This window comes from Pyxicephalus adspersus, chromosome 7, assembly GCF_032062135.1.
Source record: "Pyxicephalus adspersus chromosome 7, UCB_Pads_2.0, whole genome shotgun sequence".
In the NCBI taxonomy this organism is placed as follows: Eukaryota; Metazoa; Chordata; class Amphibia; order Anura; family Pyxicephalidae; genus Pyxicephalus; species Pyxicephalus adspersus.
Window position 1 is genome coordinate 45718976 of NC_092864.1, and position 21629 is coordinate 45740604.

The 21629-nt window shown below is 35.7% G+C and overlaps 1 protein-coding gene and 1 long non-coding RNA gene across 3 annotated transcripts in view; one reads left to right on the forward strand and one right to left on the reverse strand.

Annotated features, from left to right (window-relative positions):
- Positions 1-21629, forward strand: part of LOC140335571 (uncharacterized) — a 337062-nt gene that overhangs the window by 164549 nt on the left and 150884 nt on the right. The gene's annotated exons all lie outside the window — the stretch shown is intronic.
- STK39 (serine/threonine kinase 39) overlaps positions 9979-21629 on the reverse strand; it is a 180619-nt gene continuing 168968 nt past the window's right edge. The window contains exons 17-18 of one of the 2 annotated variants that reach the window (XM_072418289.1): positions 19786-19850; positions 9979-16267 (exon numbers count right to left, since the gene is read on the reverse strand). In XM_072418289.1, coding sequence (XP_072274390.1) covers positions 16193-16267; positions 19786-19850 — 140 coding nt within the window. In that variant the 3' untranslated portion in view covers positions 9979-16192. The remainder of the gene's footprint in view (positions 16268-19785; positions 19851-21629) is intronic. The other variant, XM_072418290.1, reaches the window with a different exon arrangement.

Consider the following 21629-nt stretch of genomic DNA (forward strand, 5'->3'; position numbering starts at 1 on the left):
ATTAGTCCAGGCAGACATGTTTAATTGTTGAATTGTTCCTGCAATGTTCATAAATCCATTAACTAAGGGAAGGATGCCATGGGGATAGAGTAACCTATTGTCTTTAAAGGAAGTGACTAAAAAGACTTACAAAGAGATTCCAGCTTAAAGGGATAAAATTAAGCCTCCTAAAATGTACGTGATTCCTTAACATGTACTACGCAATACTGCAATCTGAAGAGGTTTTAAATTGCAACTTGAGACTAAGCCAATCAAACTTTGCAACTTACAAGGTTTAATTAACTGGCAATTTGCATGTGATTTGTATAAACTTCAAATTTTCTGCATCTCATTGACCATCTTTATCCTATCATTATTGTTAGAAATGGTGATTGTGTGATGCATAGCAGTTTGGCAGACACAATGTCATTCAGGAGTTTCATCTACTTTAAAGAGACCCTGTCGCTAGACAATTCATTTCAATAACATGCATTTATGTGAATTAAACATGTATGACATGCGTGTTAAAACATTGAGATGCTCTGGATGTAATGTCAGTAAGCCCCAGCAGGCTCAGAGCTGTCAATCTAGCATTAACATTTGTATGATTGTATGATCAAGCAGGTCATTTTGCAGTGATGTCCCTTCTGTAATACTGTGTCTTACCTGCCTCATCACTCTGGGTTTCTGAAATCAAAGCTGAGCATTACATGGCCAGCCTCAGCTGTGGTTGGGATGAATATGACGTCAACCAGACACGGCCAACCAAAATGGGCAAATAACGCCCTGAAAAGTAAGAAGAGGAAAAAGAAGTTGGCGCCACCCATGAAAAAGGGAGAGGTAAGCCACGTGGATTTAGTTCCGCTTCAAGTAGATCCTTTTGCTCCTCCCCAGGCAAATACATATAAGATTATATAGGTGAGAGAGGAGCGGACATTCTGGGTCAGAATTTTAGTTTATGGAGGAAGGGGGCTGTGCTGGGGTTCCAATGCACATTTCAATTGGGTAAAAAACATTTATGGAAAGAACATTTTAATGGAAGGTAAGCAGGTAAAAAATATATTATTCAACTCTTTTATCTGCAGTTTGTTTTACAGTGTTAAGAGGGTCTCTTTGATTCCACTGGTGTTTTGAGGTTTAATTTTCATTTTTCTCACTACAGCTCAGTTTCAGCACCACCTGCAAAGAAATAATCACATGAATGGTCAGGTCACTTTATACCTATTAAATTTTGCTCAGACTGTCTGTGAAATTCTCTCTGTGGCTGTGAACAGTGAAAGAATCTGACCACCATTATTTTAGGACACATTTTTAGCATTGTTTATGTCCTTAACCATAACTAAGCTTGTACTTGGAAAACCTGTACAAATACATTTTAGAGTTGTTTCCTCAGGCAGTGCTCATTAGGCCAGAATAACTGCTGGATAGACTATGAACAAGGCTTTTTGTCATTTCTCCACTTTATTTAGAATAAAATAATATTGACCTCACCGCTCTGCCCAAAAGTAAACACATTGTTAGCAAATTCTTCTCCGTAAAACTGGAAACATTTCTGGACACAAAGCTATAATATGCCTTTAGACTAGAAGTGGTTAAACCGTTCATCTAATACTTTTAAGGGTAAACATTCTTAAAGCACGTTAAAATGTATGTTTATATTGTAGAAATCACCAATTAGATGTTTTTAGTACCTTATGGTTGACGTATGGTAGTGTTCAAATTGTGATAGCAAAAATAAGTAAATATTTGTCAGTGACTCAGAAATGATTGTATTTCAGCATTAGTGGGACAGGGAGCTAACATTTACAGAAAGAGAAGTCACAATAATAACCTCCATATTTATTATAATGGTTTAATTTATGAAAGAAGAGGTCCAGAGCAGACAGCTACAGTAAACTCTAAAATAAAAAAAATAAGGGAGATCTGTGGTCTCTATTGATCTGCAAAGTCTGGGGTGTCCCATGGAATTCTTTAACACAATTTGTCTCATTGGGGAAATGTCCGCTTTTTTCCCAATCTCAAGGACACAACAGGTAATAAGATAAAATCACCATAAATTAAAGTAAATGGAAATCATCCTAATATTTGTGTCAAGAAACCTCATCGAAGATTTCAGTTTCGCATAATAATCCCACAATAATAAATTCCCATAATAGTAATAATCCCATTATTTATCCCATAAAATAAATTCCCATAATTCCCAATGACAATGGCCACCAGGACACTTAGAAATGGTTAATCTCCCCAACAGTCACACAGGGAATAATAAAAACATGATGGGACCCAACCCTTCACCATACAAAAAATTGTGGCTTTAAATATATCTTGAAGGGGATGTAAAAAAAATAGTGACCAGGCAGGTCCTTTATTACACAAGGGGCAGACACTGTTCATTCTGCAAAATACAGGTAGTCCCTGGGTTACATACGAGATCGGAAATGTAGGTTTGTTCTTAAGTTGAACTTGTACGTAAGTCGGAACAGGTACATTATTTTAATAAATGCAGTTAGGACAGATGTTTGTCTCAGCATATTTTTTAGACAGCATGGTGTCAGTTACTGTATAAAATCCTCACTGTGAGTTGATAACAAACAAGACGAAAAAAAAAATCTTTATGGAGCCTAGACATTCATTCACTTCTGGAGCAAGCTGTGCTTTAATACGCATAAATAAACAACTGCAGAGTTTGTTTTAGTCATTAAAGAGTTACAAGATGCTGCAGAAAGAACTCACCCCACTAAGATCCCCCACAACCTCAGCTGTGTTTGGCAAAAGATTTCTTCCGCAAGACATGCAAACCGCCCCCTCCCCCCTTCAAGCCTCTGTTCTGCACACAGCAAGCAGGTAAGCCCTGTTCGTATCTAGGAGGTGTCCATATGTCAGATGTCCTTAACCCGGGGACTACCTGTAAACATACCTGTCTCATCGCAATTTTTCTCTCACTTCATATGTGCGGCTAACAATACTTCTTGTCAGGTTTCTTGATCTTTGGCCATCTTGATTGGCCAGGATAATGTAAGTCCTGCTGAAGCACATGGGAGTTCATTCAGACCCAGCATCCCCAAGAGGATCCTGGGTGTCCCAGAATCCCCTGCCACATAGGTAGACCCAGCTGCATAACTCTAATGATGTATTTAGTTGTTTATAAGGGTGGTATATTAATTACCACTGTTAAGTGTGTAGTGGGGGCTCATTTAACTAGCCACCAGTTAGGAGGCTTTTTCCCACTTACCACCAATAATTTCGTTTTTCACTGAAACCAGAAAATTGTTTTAGGCATTCCCGCTGATTAAAAGAGTTGATAAAGGATGATCTAGACATTCTGAGCAAGCAGCAATTCTGTTTCCACATACTCAATAAAAATAAAAAACAAGAAAACTTCACATTTTTATTCCATTGTCTTCTTCACAGATGACCTGGAGTTCTCTTGCACTACACAGGTAGTAAGCAGTACCTAGAGTAATATGAATGTCTGTTAATGTACAGTAGCACAGAAGATCAATACTCTGTATTTATGGATGTGAGATTGTTATTTTAGATTATTTTTGTTTAGGTGACTCTTGAGGCTGGAAATTCTGTGATGTTCTTGTACTTTTTCGATAAATAACGTTGAGCTCATAACTAAAACTCTGCAAGATAGATGATGCTAGATGCCTCCCATGGTGCAGAAATGGTAAATAACTATTGTGTAAATCTCAGTCTAGTGAATCACTTTTGAAAATCTTTTACAATGGTTTCATTCTACTTCCAATACATATACGAAATGATAAATTACTCCTCCTACAGTAACTAAACAGAGCTGTTTTCTCTGCTTTTTGCTGCCTCCTAACAGCATTAGGAGATTATCAAAAGTTTTTAAAAAGCAAGATACTAATAAAACTTTTATTTTATTTTTTTTTTTTAATAAAATATTTTTAGTTTTCACATTTTGAATTTTAGTTTATAGATTCACCTGAAAATGTTGATCCTCCCAGTAGTTGCTTTCAGGAGATTCAATACACTCAACTGAACCTTTGCTTAAACTGCAGGGATGATAAAATAAAACATATATTAACATAATAACATATAAATTAACATTAAAACATATAATAAATATATAATGAGTTAATATGGACATGCATAATATTATTAATGAGCAGTAACAATGGAGGGGGAAATAAAGAAAAAAAGGGGGAGTTTAGAGTGACGTAGGTTAGAAAAATTATTTCCAATCCGTTAACAAAAATATATATATATAATACATTCGTTGTAAATAACTTGATAGTGTTTATGTAATAATATCCAAGTCTTTTCCCTTACTGTTGTATCCCAGTACTCATGCTACAGGGTGAGGGGGTGGCCCCAAGAAAAAAAACCTTCACTGCAGATTCCAATGAACAATTGGTAACCGCGTTTGGAAGGGTTTTTCAGCGGGAAACCCTGTTTAGAATCCAGAAGACCTTCTTTTATAGTTGTTAAACATTGTTTCTTCTTTGGTTATTAAAAAAGTAATATTTTTTTTCATTTGTATTATGTATTTTCACTTTATTTGTTATTGGTAGTGGTGGTATGTATACCCCACTAAATCTTGATTATTTTATACTATATTGTATTCCTGTTTTATAACTGTGGTTTGAGTATGGCTGATTTTTAATCTAGAGAAAAGGGTAAGAGCCCTGTCTTGTTTAAATGTAATTTGTGTCCCTGTGGAGGAGCTTTGCCCTCAATTCCTAATCTACCTGAACTATGTAAGTGTATATATGCACAAATAGGAAGCGAGAGATAATTCTTCAATAATTCAGCCAATAATTAAAAGTGGATCAGTGTTCCTATGCCTTTTACACTGTTATTAACTATACATTCAAAGCCAACACATAAAAGCTTAGCTTTAAAAAAAAGTCAAATCAGATACTCGAACTGTGCTAGCATTTTTGAGGTTTGCTGAAGACTAAGACTTTAAGGGATATATTTATAAAACAGGGAATTAGACACTCCCTCATGAGACTCTTCTAGGTCCACCTGTTTCAATGGCAGTAATTTATTCTCACCAGGGAATGTTTAAAGGAATGACAGATGCCCTGCTTTAAAAATAGACTCCCTAGACTTATATAGACTTAAAAAGCCAAACCTTACTATTTGATGCAAATTCCTTCTAACTCCTACTTCCCCACAATTTTACCAAAACTTAACTATTAAATAATTTATGATAAGTGGCAACTGTGTACCATTATGTAATTGACAGCTATACTGAATTTCAAAGTAGACTAGAGCAGATTTTCTTTTTCTATACATTCTTTGATTAGGCTACTGATACTGTATAACGGTTTCATTTTTTTAGACTTCATGTAGCAAATGTACTTTTCTACTGATGTAGATAAAGATTGGAATAAAAGTAGCAGATGTTGGCTTTAGTATGCAATCACATTGCAGCATTTATTTTCTAAGCTGTAATAGAATACTAAAACATGGATAGTTTCCATCATTCAATCCTACTATGCCAAAATTATATAATTGTGTAGTTTGGCCTTTCTCAACCTTTTTAACACTGGGAACCCTTAAAATAACTTTCAGGTTTTCAGGGAACCCCCGCTATAGTTACTATATCCACAGATCAAAATACATTATTGTGATGGTCAGTGGGAAGAATGCCTCTTACATTGTAGACCAGGGAGATGTTTTTCGCCCTTTCAGGAAACCAAAAAGATCATTGGTGTCTGTTAAACTGACCTGGTAGTCCTAAATTGCTCATTGCTGAAAGGACCCCTATCAACCTCTGGAGGAACCCTATGGTTTAAATGAACCTTGATTAAGAAACACTGATCTTGTTACTAAGGGGTTGCTTTGGCTTACATTTATCCCCCATCTATTTACTTTACAGTTATGTTTATTTAATTTGAAATAAAAGTTTTAGAATTGGAAGCATGTGATTACCTTTTACATGACAATAACAGGGTCCTCCAATAGGGGTTTAAAACCTACCCCTTTTATTCAAGTAAAAGGTAGGGAACCAGTACTAAAGAGCACTGCAAGGAAAATGGTCTCCCAGTCAGATTAAAAAAGACAGTTGAAGAACCTATGAATCTGATTGACATATTGATAAATAAAGTAGTCATTATTTCCACTTGTAGCAAGAGTGCTATAACCTATTTCAGAAATGTCGTGGTGTTTCGGCTTTTATACTCTAGCTGAAGCTTGAAGTTCATGACATTTTTTCCATGATATTTGAAATCACTTTAAGTTACGGGAAAAATACAGAAGTGTTTGTTGTAAGATTTGTTGGCTATAATTTTAGCTGTTTAAAGACCATAATACCTGGCAGAAAAAGGAGAGATGAAATTCCATTACAGTTATTGCCATTTTGTACTTTGTGGGAGTGAAGAAATCAAAAATACTTTTTGTCTGTATTTTTTTTTATTTGTTGCTTTTCAATTATTGTTTCATATAGAACATTATGCTAATGATAAAAATACTTAAAAAAAACAGATCTTGTGTCACACACAATGGTGCCTGAGAGTTTGTGAACCCTTTAAAAATGTTTTAATTTTATATGAGCGAAAAACATCTGATTGTCAAACAAGCTCTGAAAGTAGATTAGAAATGATAGAAATTTTAGGTAAACAAATGAAACAAAAATGGTATATTTGGTCATATATTTATTGAATGAAAATGATCAATGTGCCATACATAAACAATATGTCATATAAATATGGCTTTCTTGTTGTATAAATAAAAGTTGGATATACACTATTTAGTGCAGAAGTCATAAATAGTGGGTTCTCAACAAATTCATGTTAAAAGGAGTTTTACAAAAACAGAAATTGTAAAGTACAATTAAAGGTACAGAAACAGGTCAGCCAAACACACATAGTACTAACACCAGTTTTCACTATCATACCTCCATTTTCCCTTTAAAGAAGTTGCCCAGGGTGTGCTAGTATAATCAATTTATCCAATAGACACCAAATCTAAACCCACTGCATACTAACCAGCTTTTATTAATAACGTAAAAAGCTAGATAGAAGTTTCTCCAAGGACAGCTGTGCACAGGGGAGTGGTTGTTACTCAGCTATGTCAGCACAGAGTCCTGCATGGTGAGTGCAGAAAGCAGCTTTTATACAAACAGAAGAAGGGATTTTGAGACTATAAATCTAGCAATGAACACTAATGTTACACCAGGTGCTATTTTCCATAAAGTAAGTACTATTTGTGAAACAGAAAAGAAAATTTGTAAATTGAAAGCTACCATTTCCTAAGGTAAAGGAAAGCCAAGGACAAAAACTGTGCTGCATTTCAGCTTTTATGCTGGCTTTAGTATTATTCACAGATTTCTTTAATCTTAGAGGTCCTTTTTAAAAAAAAGTGCACTTCTATGCCATATTTATTGTAGTGCAGGAATGCATTGCAACATTTTATAGGAGAAAATATAAGAAGAGGTCAATGTGTCCTTGTATCTGAGCACTAATTTTGCTTTTGTATTGCACTTCAATTACTCCCACAACAACAAAGAGAATAATCTTTACAGCTTCCTTTTTACAGAAGTCATATGAAAAGCTTACTCCACCTGACCACCAAACTCACCTACTTGAGTATTAACATCCCTGAATTGCTCCATTCTTCTCTGTGTTTTAGCTGAAATGCCTCCCGCTATGTAGCATTTCCAAGAAATCCATTGTGTGAATTACAGGTCAATAGACTGAAAAAATAAAACACAATAACATTTCCACTTCACAGATTTGACTGTATTGTGAGCAGGTGCATTTTCAAATCTGGAAACTGATGGAGAAGAGATCGCTGGCGGCTGTAATACGAAACTTGTTAGAGGAAAGGGGAGAAAAAAAGTCATCCAAACAATTTCCTCTATGACATTCAATAATGGTATATATGTGGTGTGAAAGAATGAAATGACTTGTCAACCCTGTTGAATGCCTAATATTTTTTTTTGTAGAGAATAAATGTTGTAGCTGTCAGAACAGATTCAAAGTTTTCTTTTCACCTAAAGTAAAGCGTAATATATCTCTCAGGAAACAAAAAAGGCCAGCCAACACCTGCCAATACATTTATTTATGCTTGGATAGATATAGGAAGGATTAGAAGAGCCTCTGTTGGGTTTTATTTCTGCCTTTTTTGGGGAGATTTCCTTTCATGTTCTTTAATCACACCCGTTACCTGATTTATTAAAGCTCTCGAAGACTGGAGAAGATAGACCAGTGTTTCTCAACCAGATTTCCTGGAACCCTAACGTTCTTCCAGAGGTTGCTAGGGGTTTCTTGAGCCATGAGTACTTTGGACTTTTCAGGTCAGTTTAATGATCTTTTTGACTGTCAGGGTGAAATTCTTCCGTATGCTTTGGATCATGAGCTGTTCTCCATACTTTTTTCTTGCCATCATTCTGGTAAAGGTTGATCTTGGTTTCATCTCCCCAAAGAATGTTTTTCCAGAACTGTGCTGGCTATTCTTGAGGCTTATGAGTGGCTTGCACCTTGCAGTGCACCCTCTGTATTTACTTCCTGCAGTCTTCTCTTTATGGTAGTCTTGGATACGGATACGGCTACTTCCTGGAGAGTGTTGTTCACTTGGTTGGCTGTTGTGAAGAGGTTTCTCTTCATGGAAATGATTTTCCGATCATCCACCACTGTTGTCTTCCGTGGACGTCCAGGTCTTTTGGCGTTGCTGAGTTCATCATTGCTTTGTTTCTTTCTCATGATGTACTAAACTGTAGTTTTGCCGCTCTTTTGATCGCTTGTTGTCACTTCACACACCCCCTCCCACACCCCAAATCAACTCCAGGCCTTTTATCTGCTTAATTGATAATGACATAACAAAGGAATTGCCCACACTAGCCAATGAAATAGCCTTTGAGCCAATAGTCCAATTACTTTTTAGCCCCTGAACTGAAACGATTGTGTAATGTGTTCCTCACATTTTTATGCAATCTTTTTGTTCAACCCACTAAATTAAAGCTGAAAGGCTGCAGTTCAACTGCATCTGAGTTGTTTCATTTAAAATTAATTGTGGTAATGTACAGAACCAAAATTAGAAACAAGTTGTCTCTGTCCAAATATTTATGGACCTAACTGTAGGTGCCTAAACATGTAATGGTGACATATAATAAAGCAATTAATAATTATCAAGCCTTGTTAAGGTTATTCAGTAAATTATCCGTATTGCTTTCTATATAGCACACAACAATGAGACATTTTAAAAGCAAGTGATAACGTATTGTCAAAGAACATTTTTTGGAGTTATTTATTTGCAGTTTACTTTACTCTGAAAAATGAACTTTGAATATTTTTTTTCCTTTTAGATGAAGTGCTGCATGCTGAGATACAATATGCAATAAGGTGCAGTTGCTGAACCAGGAAGCACATTGTATGTATTTAAACAATAATCTGATTCCATGTACAGTACATAAAAAAAGGTAATGTATTTAAAACACAAATACCCCATCCAATGCAGTATGAACTTACAGCACTACAATGCAACATCAGGAAATATTTCTCCTTCTGTACTGCTAATATGTGAATTCACATTTATTTTGTTGGCCAACCATCCATCCACATCCATATAGACAAGTACCTACCTGTTGCACTGGTACTGAAAAAGAAGTGTTGGCAGAGACACTCGAGTAAATCTGTGCACAAAAGTTTCACATACGTTAACCTACTATTAAATATTGACTATTATGCAATGCTTTACATGTATGTATGTTATGTATGTAATTTATTTGACTAAGAAGTTTATATATTTCACTTGACCGTAATTCCAACCAAATCAAAACAGATCCAAATTGCACATAAAAGTGAAGCTGGGTGATCCAGCACACCAGGAATGGATTCCTGTCATTTGCTATTTGTTAGCAAATGTTTTCAATTTGCTGGATCACCCAGCTCCACTGATGAAAGTGTATCCTCTTCAGTCTTAGAGAGCGTTAATAAATCAGGTCCATTGCCTGTGGTCTGTATTAGACCTTGAAAATCTTAAATGCACAATTTGTGAAAACAAAATAAACACAGAAAGTCATTAAGATTTGTGTTGTATATTTTTATTCCTTTCACCATCCCATTCATGTCTGTGTAAACAATGCATTGGTACATATGGAAATGGCTGAAACACCTTGACAAAGTATAATAACGTGTTTAGAAAGTATAATGACTGCAGTCAGCATGTTAAGGAAATGCATTGTATCTAAATTAAACTAGGTCCTATTAGAGAAGGACAATCACCACACTACCCTCACGTGCCTTCAAGAAGGTTTTATTGCACACCAATATATATTGGTTCTTAGAATGCATATGTCATGTACACAAATCAGGACTTCAGAGCTTATTCAACAAGGCAAAGAGCAGTAAACTATAGCAGTCAATTAGAATAAGGTTTTATTCGATCTGACTATGAAAGGAAAAAAATATGGGTCAGTGTTGGTGAGTTTTTGTTCCCCATAAAAGCAAAACCTGCTTGAAGCAAGTCTAGTGCTGATCAGAAGGTGGTCCACCTGCAAGTAAAATGCACCCATAAATGAATTCTAAATGATCCCAGCAGCATCTTAAGAGGAAGCTATTGACACAAGCCCAAAGTCCGCTAACCTGTCAGCCATTTTAAAAGTAAGATACTTAATAAGAACACATACCACAAGGTGCCCAGCCTTACCCTTAGCCATATTTGGTACCTCCATGCAGCTCTCCATTTTAGTTGTCCGGACCTAAATGGTTTGATTTTGTGGCCTTCTAAGCTAATTGCCATTCTTCTTCGACAAATACATACTCCAAATTGCTAGGAATATGGTCCAGTTAGACAAAGCTTGCCCTATAAGTCAGAGAAGCACACAATGGAGGCTGTTCTGGCTAATTTGGGTAACAGTAGTGCATTGTGGTGGCTTCCCTTAGGCAAGGCATTTGGCTTTACAGGTTTTATAAATGGAAGATAGATTCACTTTTGATATTAGTTACTACAAATCACCCAATATAACAGCACTCTGCATTATTAAATAAACTGGGATGACACTTTTTGCCCCGGGAAATTTCCAAAATGTTCTTTATATGGCTTGTATTTGCTCACCCCCCAATTTTGTCTTATTCATATACAGTATTAAAATGCTCAATATCATTAAAACTGAAAATTTGCAATACCAAAGCTTTGTAAACTTAAATTTAAAGTACCATAGGCAAGATGCTGGATAAATTTACTTATAATTAAATGAAAATTACTTAGTTAACAGTAACTATTACAAGTTTTAAAGAATGCCTCCACACATATTTATTTAGGTATGGGTAGAAGTGACAGGAAACCGTAGATAAAGGATTTGCCTCTGCTTAGCCATTTAGTCAATTACAGTTTAATAAGGACCAAAGTACATTACCTAGGTGTTAAAGCTCATTTTTATTTTATTTTATTTTATTATTTTAGATTTTGGTTAGGATAGAATATTTCAGGTTTCTTTCAGGCTGTGTCTAATTAGGAAATTTTCAGACTACACAGGAAGTAGGAGGAAATATACCTAATAGACAGATAACTACCTATTAGGTAGTTATTGGATAATTGAAATCCAGGGTTCTAATCTATTATTCTATCATCCAGTAGAAAAAAAAAGTATTGGCAGAAAGTTGGCTTCATTCCCTGATGTTATCATAATATAACATGCTCTCGTTCAAGCACAGAGACACCCAAGTACAACAGTAACTTGAACAAAGAGGTTTTCTACACCATTTTTCATTTATGGACCTGTTTTGACTTTAAAGACTGCAACTTTTAATTAAATTGTTCTCTTCGGACCTTTGAAGTGAGTTGTGGTGCTGGCAACACAGGACAACATACAAAAAAGCTCATCTAGCATATTTTTGTTTCTTTTAACACAATACACTAGAACACATGTATTGTGTTAAAAAAGTGTACCATATGTTGTTTTATGCTTCAGCTTGGGTTAGGTGACACCTACTGTACTTATGTTTTGGGTGCCACTTGCAAGAATGACACCTAATCGCACAAAAGACTGCATTATCCAGTTAATATGTGTCTTATCTTGCATTACTTCAATGCATAGGTTTGGATGAGGATAACCAACAGCACATATGCCTCCTATTAAGTTGTATTAATTACACTTTATTTATATGGTAGTAAAGAGCATAGCAGGTACCACGTTCATCCAAACTGCTATTAAACAACTTGTGGTCCCTTTTTTGTTGTTGTTTTTAACCTATTATGGGCCATTGAATAGCATTTTTCTCTTGGATGATATTTGACTCACCCATTAAGGGGGATCAATTACCTAACCCAAAACTAAAGCTATGCATAGAAAACATTAAGATTAGAGGCATTTCAGGTGGGAATTTTGGGATACCTGTATTGTGAAAAATATGAGGAGTGCCACTGTTTGACCTTTAAGAAAATTCCAAAATAAATGCTGCCAACCTGTCCCTGGATAACACGGATAAAGATTAAAAATAACATTCCTGAGTTGCAGATTTTTTCCCCCAGGTATGCACCCAAAAAAGCACTGACGTCACTGGGTAAGTATAAAAGTCAGTCAAATAGGTGTGTTTAGCAATTGAATCACACCTCATTCTCCCAATATAGATTTTGTTTTGTTAATATTTAAATATATATATATATATTCATATTATCAACTCTGCCCTACTCTTCTTATCTTAAACCTTTATAAGCTGAAAAATACCAGGCTTTAATATCCGTTTCAATGAGAATATGAAGTATCAATTACATTCTTAACATGGCCATACTTGCTAGTAGTCAATGTTTTGACAGTCTTTATTTTTAAAAATAATTAAAGGAGCACTAGTAGATTTGTGTAAAAGTTATTTCAGAATATTGATCACAAAGTGATAACAAACCTATAAAGTAAACTTTAAATCTGCTGCATGTGCTGCCATAGTTGAGGGATTCTAGCAGCCAGTTAGTTTAGATCTTTGGGTTTACAGCACTTATAACCTATAGGAATACACTCAGTAACATACAGTTGTTGCTTCAAAAAGAATATAACTAAGAACAGATAACTTTTACATCTTCCCTTCAAGCTATAATTTGTAGCATGCAGGTCCTATCTATCACATCCAGACAGTCAGAGGTATTTCAATTAGACAACACTTGCATTTAGGTTCTATATATATATGGTTCAGCCTATTGGAATAGGAAAAAAATAAAGTTATCCAATAGAATTCATAAATGGAATATACTCAATATGCATCTCTGAAAATGCTAAAGAAAAGATGGGACTAGGAGACTCTAATGGAAGGGGTGTTTGAGAAGATAATGGGTCATCGGAATGGGGAGACCTTTATATATAATTCCAAGGCAAACATTTTTCAGGAAGTGCTGATGAAACCATTATTCGGCTCTTCTTTAGAGATCTAGTATTCTTTATAGATACACATATAAACAGCAAAATGCCACTGAAAAACCACTTAATGCCATTTTCTATTAACTGAACAACCTCGTCATTTTTCTGCATATATGAGATTCAGCAAACAATAGATAATTCTGCACATATACATTCAGTCTTCCGAAGTGTTCAAAACTTATCATACCAAATGTTTGTTCATGCTAGTACATGATCTAATATTGGAGTGGGCTTTTTCGAGGTGTTTTCTAATATTCATTCATTATAAAAAGGGTTGGCCTCTTCTTACAATTCCTCAAAAAACATTAGGTAAAGATGGGGAATTTCTAGATCCATTGGAATCTGGGTATGGTAAGTTTCTAGGTGGCATTCACTAAACCGGATTTTACTTTTATCTTTTGAGAAAAGCTAACATTTTTTTTTTTTAATTTCCTGAGTCTCCAGCAAGGATGTCTTGACCATTTGCAACAAGAAAACCAGTATGACATTGTAACAAGCATGACTGACAAAAGGCAGTTTTGGGGGACATTCTTAAGCTGTGTCATCTTCAAGGCACCTACCATGTGCAACTACTTTTCCCTACAGATACAATAACTTATATTTACTCAGAAGTGCTAAGAGATAAGGCACCTCATGTGTCACATGCTTAGCACAGCGTAGTAGATACAAGCAATATCAAGAGTGACTAGTCAGTGATGATTAGTCTAGTGGCTAAATCATCGAAATTTTAATGGACTTCAAGATCTTTCTTTGTAAGACTGATCCTTGTGAGAAGAGCAGTGATCTTTAGCAAACAATCAAGAGTCTTTTTAATGACACTTACCTACTGAAACGGATATTGCTATGCATATTGCACATTGCTATGCTAACTGCACTTCATTCATGGTCATGTAATTTGGTCTAATAAAGAGTTGGACCATCACTTTTCCTTTAAGCCTTTTTCAATATATTTTGTAGGAAAAGTTGTGACAAATTATGCGGACACCAAAATGTTATCTTTAAGGTGCACCTCTAGTGTCCCCCAACACATATGTGGGTCACACTTATCCATAACTTGTAAAGTCTAAAAAAATAACAGCGGTTTTAGATAATCTTCCTCAACTCAATCAAGTACTTTTCTAGGTCTTATTTCAGGGATTCCTTAATATTAAGAAAGTTACCTAACTTGTACCATTGGCCCAAGTGTTTCTATTTAAAGCCTGATGCAATATTGTTCTATTAATTGTAGCAAATGTTAAATAATAATAATGCAGACCAATGAAAATTCCCTAATTAATCTCAACCTACCTACCATCTATGAATCTGTCTATAGATGAGCTAATGGTAAGCGAAAAGACATCTGCCTGTCCTTAAATGGACCATTTTTACTACTGGGACCCAGCCAGTGTTAATGGTATGGTTGACGATCATTTCTCTTTTGAATGGAGAAAAAGAAACCACTGTTTTGAAGATTTTCAATGCAGAAAAATTTGGGTGGCAATCATGAGTGCTTTGTATGGCCAAAAGCACTTGGTGTTGATCGCTAGCAAGCCACTACATGACTCAATTCAAGTGCAACTCTGCATTTCCAATACTGCAAGAAAGGGCAGCAAAATCATCAAATCCGTAAACATGAATAACTGGATATTGTTTTTCCTTATATATGTACAAGCTATATCCAGGTATGAGATATGAAATTAATCAAAGGGTGATAGGGCAGTGATATCCAGTGTTAGTGCATACATAGATGAAATATGTATGATAGAAATATATGGTGTCATCTAGGACATGGAGTAAAAAACTTTACTTGGTCATATGGATGTAGTGACAAGTTTTTTTTTTTTTTCATTTTAATGTATGGGTTTTAAAATATTAGAATGGATCTGAGTGAAACTAGGTACTACTAGGACTACAAGTTTTTGCACTTGGCATATTCTATGTTGTGACAACATATTGCCCATCAGCCAACATATCATGTTAGTTAAGGCATATAAGACTGGCAAAAACGTTGCTTGACGTTTTTGGATATATCCAATTTTTATTTTTGGCTGCTAAAATAGCGCAATAGGCCTGGAGTTTAAATCAAGTCTTCATTTATGGCTGTGCTGGCAGGTTCCATGTATTTTGGGGATCAGCTACACTAACAAAATATTTTCCATAGTTCCATGACTATGTAAGCAATCCTATAGACTAAAGTAAACAATATTGTTACATTCCATCTACTGAGTTGATTTTTTGTTGCCCTTGCTTACATTAACTTTCTGGCAACTGGAACAGGGCTGCAAACTGAGGGCAACATATGACCTAGAGGCATCTAGTTCTCCATGAACTGACCAACAGGGCATGCTCGCAATTTAAAATCATCATTGGTTTAACAGCAATAGACTGCTTAGACCTGCTTTAACCAAAGTATCTACTGTGCAAGTCACAAACATATGAAATTAAAATTCACAGTTCTCTTTTTATATCTAGGATTGAAGTTTGGCTAATATTTTTATATAGTTTTCCAGAATGGTAATTTTTAAAATAATACATAAAATAGGCAGTCTTATTAGTCTTCATTACAGCTAAAATATAGGAAAATTTACAATGAAAGGAGAAGTACATATTCTAAAAAATTAACAGTAAGTAACAAATAAATATAGATGTTATCTTTAAGTGCATTTTGCTTGGTCTTTATACAGGGAGTCTGCAAATTGGCTGGCTACGTGACATTGGTTATTTGTTTGGTTTTTGGGCTAGCAGCAGTGACTACAGATGTGATTTTTTTTTTTATACATCTTTGTGATTTTCTTTTGTTTTTTAGATTTAAAGCAAATCTTGTGTGGTGCTTTTTTCCCTTTATTATTATCTTTTCTAGAATAGCCAAAAATCCACGTGACTACCCAAAAGCTAGAGTGCAAATAATCAACTGATGCTCAACTGTGCGAACCCAATCAACTTGACTTCATCAAGTATTTCTGTCCCATCACATCCGGATGCCTAAAAAAACAAAGACAGGGAGAAAAGTTCAGCTGACGTAAATAAAACTGGCCAAAAGAAAAATGTCATTTCATTTTTATATATGATATAATGTAACTAATTGCAACATAAGTCTTTTTGTAATTCACTACTATTAAAGGGGACTTTTTAATAAAGTTGAAGGTCCACTTATGCTGGCCAGGCCAGGCCCCCTCCCAAATCTACTTGGTGAAAAACATACTTGTAACAGATAAAGTTTGGATTACCTGTCTTCTGCAACAGGTCCTAAAGAAAGCAGAGCAGGCAACATTTTGTGGACAGACACTCAATTGGAGGATCATCTTCCCATAAAACCTTGCATGCTTTGAGTTTCACAGGACACCACATGAGAAGGCACTTATGCCATTCTTGCCGAGGAATTGAATGGGGTAAGATAATTATATTGTTACAGATACATTTTCTACCTATTTATAGATCACTTGGGGAGCGGACCCAGCCAGCATAAGCAGACCTTCCATTTTAGTAGAAAGTCTATTTGAACAACTACTGTTCCATTTCAATCCGCAACCATTGTCATTTTCTAAAATGTCACTTTATTGAAATATGGCAATCTAGAAGCTTTCTTGTTGTACAGAAAGACCCTATAAATGTAATTTTCTGTTTGTATGATGGGGTCTGCACTGAGATGCAAAAAAAATTTAATGAAAAATTTAAATGCAGATACTCCCCCTCACGTATCAGTCAGGAAAGGACTTGGTGAAACGAGAAGCTATCTTCTTCATACCAGAAATGTAGGAATCTGCAACAAAGTTTGCCAAAACTCCTGCAACATATATAGATCATCTGGAGGAAACTAAGCTTTTAAGAGTAACACTTTAAAGAGGATATGCAGAGGGGTTTTCAGACCCCTCAAAGATTTTATAATTGGATCTAGCATTGGCTCAGCAGCAAGTGTGCTGGCTCTCTGCAAAAAAAAAAGGCACTGCTTACACAGCGAGTAAAGGTGCTTCTCTCCAAAATGCTAGCACAGAACAGGCTTTTATTTTCAGGCTGTTGGACTTGTACCTGGAAAATATTTAGTGAATATAAACTAAAAAGTGCAGTTGGGTTTTAAGGCTGCAGTTTCTTCTGCCTGAAATTAATGCTGATGGAAGAAAGAGAAGGAAACACTTTGTGGTTAGGAATTAGGGGTTTGTCAATGTTTTCTGCACTGGGGTTCTGTCATTGAGACTTGCACTGAAGGTCTGCTACAGAAAAAAATGAGTGCAGCAAATGTGTATAGTAAACACTGTGCATATATCACCTACGCAACATCTCCAAAATCCGCCCCTACCTGTCCCCTGAGACCACCAAACTCCTTGTACATGCTCTTATCATCTCCCGTCTGGACTACTGTACATCCTTCTCGCGGGTATTCCACTAACCCGACTCTCTCCTCTACAATCCATCATGAATGCTGCAGCCAGACTCATCCATCCTTCCCTCCGCTCCATCTCTTTGTAGTTCTCTCCATTGGCTTCCATTTCACCTTAGAATCAAATTTAAGCTCCTGTGCTTTGCCTTCAAATCCCTCCACAGTTATTGTCCCACTTACATTTCTGACATGGTTAAAAAATACTCCCCCTGCCGCTCTCTCCGCTCCTCCAATGACCTACTAATGACTTCCTCACTCATAACCTCATCACACGCACGGTTACAAGACTTCTCTAGAGCTGCTCCAACTCTCTGGAATGGTCTTCCTCGTCCTATTCGGCTTGCTCCTACTTTCTGCTAATTAAGAAGAGCGCTTAAAACCCATTTTTTCAAACTTGCCTACCCCCCTTCTTCTGTCAATTGAAACCACCACTACTTCCCACCACTACATATCTCCCATCCTAATGTGTGTGAAATTCCCCCACCTACTAGATTGTAAGCTCTTCTGGGCAGGGTTCTCTCCTCCTGTATCACTGTCTGTATTAGTCTGTCATTTGCAATCCTTATTTAATGTACAGCGCTGCGTAATATGTTGGCGCTATATAAATCCTGTTTATTAATAATAATAATAATAATAGACCTAGACTGTGCATAGGTAAACCTCAGCCAATACTACAAGCCAATAACCCGCTTAAATTATGAGATATGGTACAGATTCATATTCCTCCAAATGCCCTTTCTATTGTAACACAATTTCAGACTGGTGATCTTTAAAGATAATTTGATGGTATCTTAGGTATAGATGTGCACTCGCTGATATTTGTGCTAACACAAAACATCCATCATTTACCAGCTCTAGCCGCAAATTCTACATAGCGTAAATATTTTGAAATCTAATTGGAAATGTTAATGACCTATTTCAGCTTTCAGTGTTTCAAGTACAGGTTAAATCATAAGAAAAGTGTGCTTATTAAAATGCATGACTGCTCCGGAAGATTTCTGATTTAAATCGTTGACCTTGTGGAAGTCATGGATGCCTCCGGCACAGAAAATTGATTAGAAGGCTCCAAAGTTTTAATTGGGCTTGTGATATTGTCACACTTACAGTATCAGTAATCACTAGAATGTGTATTTTCAGTTTATACCCTTGAGCTACACATCATAGTGATATGAGGAATTAGATTAAAAATAAGTGGGCCGTTTCCATTTAATACTGGAAAGAATTGGCAGCCATAGCCTCATTTAAGTAAACTATTGTTAAGGCTGTTTTAAATTACAGTCTGAAGTGCCTGCAAGTACCTAGTGCCTACCTCCCTACCTACTTGCAAAGGCTAGCTGATTCTAGACATAAGAGACTAACCCTCCCGTCATCTCATCAGGATGATGTCATGTGCTATGGATACATTTAGGAGCCAAAGGACTACACTTTGTGCAGCTTCTTGCTCTTAAACTCTGCTGACATTGATAGCCGGAACCCCCACTTTCAAAAGGAAACCAGAGTGATTCCGATTGGGTTCCCCCATGTTAAAAAGGCCACAAAACACTGTATAAAACAAACGTGGATCCCTTAAACCAGTGTCATCCCATGTAATATGTATTTTTAAAACATGAGGGTTGTTCTGACCCTGGCACTACTGAAGATCTAATATTGGAGGTGTAATATCAAGTATGAAAAAAATCATATTAGTCTTATTACATTTTTCGCATGATGGTACATGGTCCATTGAGGTACTCGACCCGGACATGGTCCAAATTACCACTCATTTTCAACATTTGTTGTGTTGTGTTCAACTATCCGGCTGTTTGTATCTATTTGACTATTCTATGACAACTACACTGTAGTTTAATGCTACAAATTTACTTGTTTCCGGAAATAATAGTCTTGACTACCTCTGATTTGAGTCATGGAATTCCTAAAGCATACAGACTATGACATCAATACTGCTGACCTAATTATATTTTGCAAGTCAGAAACATACATATAAATTTTGTGTTAGGGATTTCATTAGCACAACAACCAACGAACTGTTGACTACAAAAACAGGTCACCCTTCTCACAAATATTTCTCTCAATAAAAAAGTATGAATAAAACATTGTCCCTAACAATTTGTGACAAAGTACTTACTAGTTTGAATGTCAAGGATTTAAATGATAGGGGGTCATCTACCATCTTCTGCAAATTAGCAGCAACTGTAAGAACAAACAATAATAATGCATTTATCGTTTTCCTCCAATGTCCAAAGTATAAAGCTCAATGCAATGCTTTAAGGAGGCTAAAGGGTTAGTCAAGGAAATAAATAATTTTAAAGTGACTTTCTCAGGTATACCCAATAGCCGAAAAAGACATTCTGCACTGCTAAATGCCAATTTATGGGATATTCTCAGTTTATGAGTGATCCTTTGAAGTCTACAGACACATCCAGAAATGTCATCTTCGTGGGCTGCCCACTATGTTTTTTAGGCTATTTCTTGAACATTAGGGTACAATAAATTTTTGAACCCTTAAAGTGGAATTAAAAAAAAAAAACACTCACCTTCTACTGCAGATCCCTCAATCCCTCCAGGTAAGGCAATTTTTACCTTACATAAAAGGGTTGTCTACCCTTTTAAGTAAAGTAAAATCTTAGATTAGGTCATCTTTAAGGGCACAAATAAACAGCCCCAATCACTGAAACAGAAATGTACGTGTGTATGTATGTATGTATGTATATATATATATATATATATATATATATATATATATATTATATATGTAAGGATCTACCATGTACTAAATGTTTATATTTAAAACAGAAAAAAAAGAGATACAACTGATACAAGTTTAACAGCAATTATAATATATACAACTTAAATACATTGACCTAAAACCTTATACATATACACACAGCTGAAAGATAAAAAGACACCACTTGCACTTAACCAAACAAATAGGTTGGACTTGTTTCTGTTGGTCAAGTGTAGGTCCAGCAACGTTTTGTGCCCAAATAAGTTTTCCTAAATATATGACCAGGTTTTTCCATCAATGGATTTTTTCTTGGCTGGTGGTACCGGCATACTCCATAATGCCAATGCCAGGATTCACTGGGCTCGAATTGTGGATCAGGGAGCAAGAGACATCATTTTTACACATTGTTTGGCTAATACAGAGTCCAGACCTTAATCCCAAATGATCATTGGGATGTGCTGGAGAAGACTTTACACAGCGAAAAATGAATGCAATTCTTAATGAAAATAAATGTGACATTGCATAAGCTTATAGAAATAATACCATGGGGAATGCGTGCTGTAATCAAAGCTAAAAGTGGTTCAACAAATTGTGTGTAACTTTTTTTTATTGCCATGCAGTCTATAATATCATAGTTCGTGCTTAGATACAAATTGACTTTAAGCAAAACTGCATTGATGAACTTTTTTTTTTTTTTGTATACTCATCCCAGCTGTTATTATGGATTTTGTTGTAATTGATTTAAATCACTTTGGAAAGCTGTCTTTTGACTTTGACATGAAAGGGACTATTTCCGATGGATAGTGTAAAAAACTAAATTCAACTGTGTTGGGACGATAAAACATGAAAACTTCCAAACAGGTTATTACTTTCTAGAGGCAAACAGAGGGTTATCAAAGTCCAGCAATTTTGGTTGCTTGCTCCCTATTTATTCTCATAGTAAAAGAACATTCATATGCTGATGGTACAATAGTCTTTCCAATGTCACCTTGTTAATTCTACAGTCCACATGAGAAAACAGTCATTGGAATAATCATTACATTGACCTTGTATATATTTCTATTTATTCACTATTTCTGGACTAAACAAGACTTCAGGTGGAAAAATCCCTTCAGTTTGTTGCACTTTTTCAACCCTATTCAAATCTATTTTTATTATACCAACAACACCATGCTTGACGCTGTAGCTTGTGTGACCTTACATGCTATTTATACAAGGTCACTGATTTTAGTTCAGCTAATTTC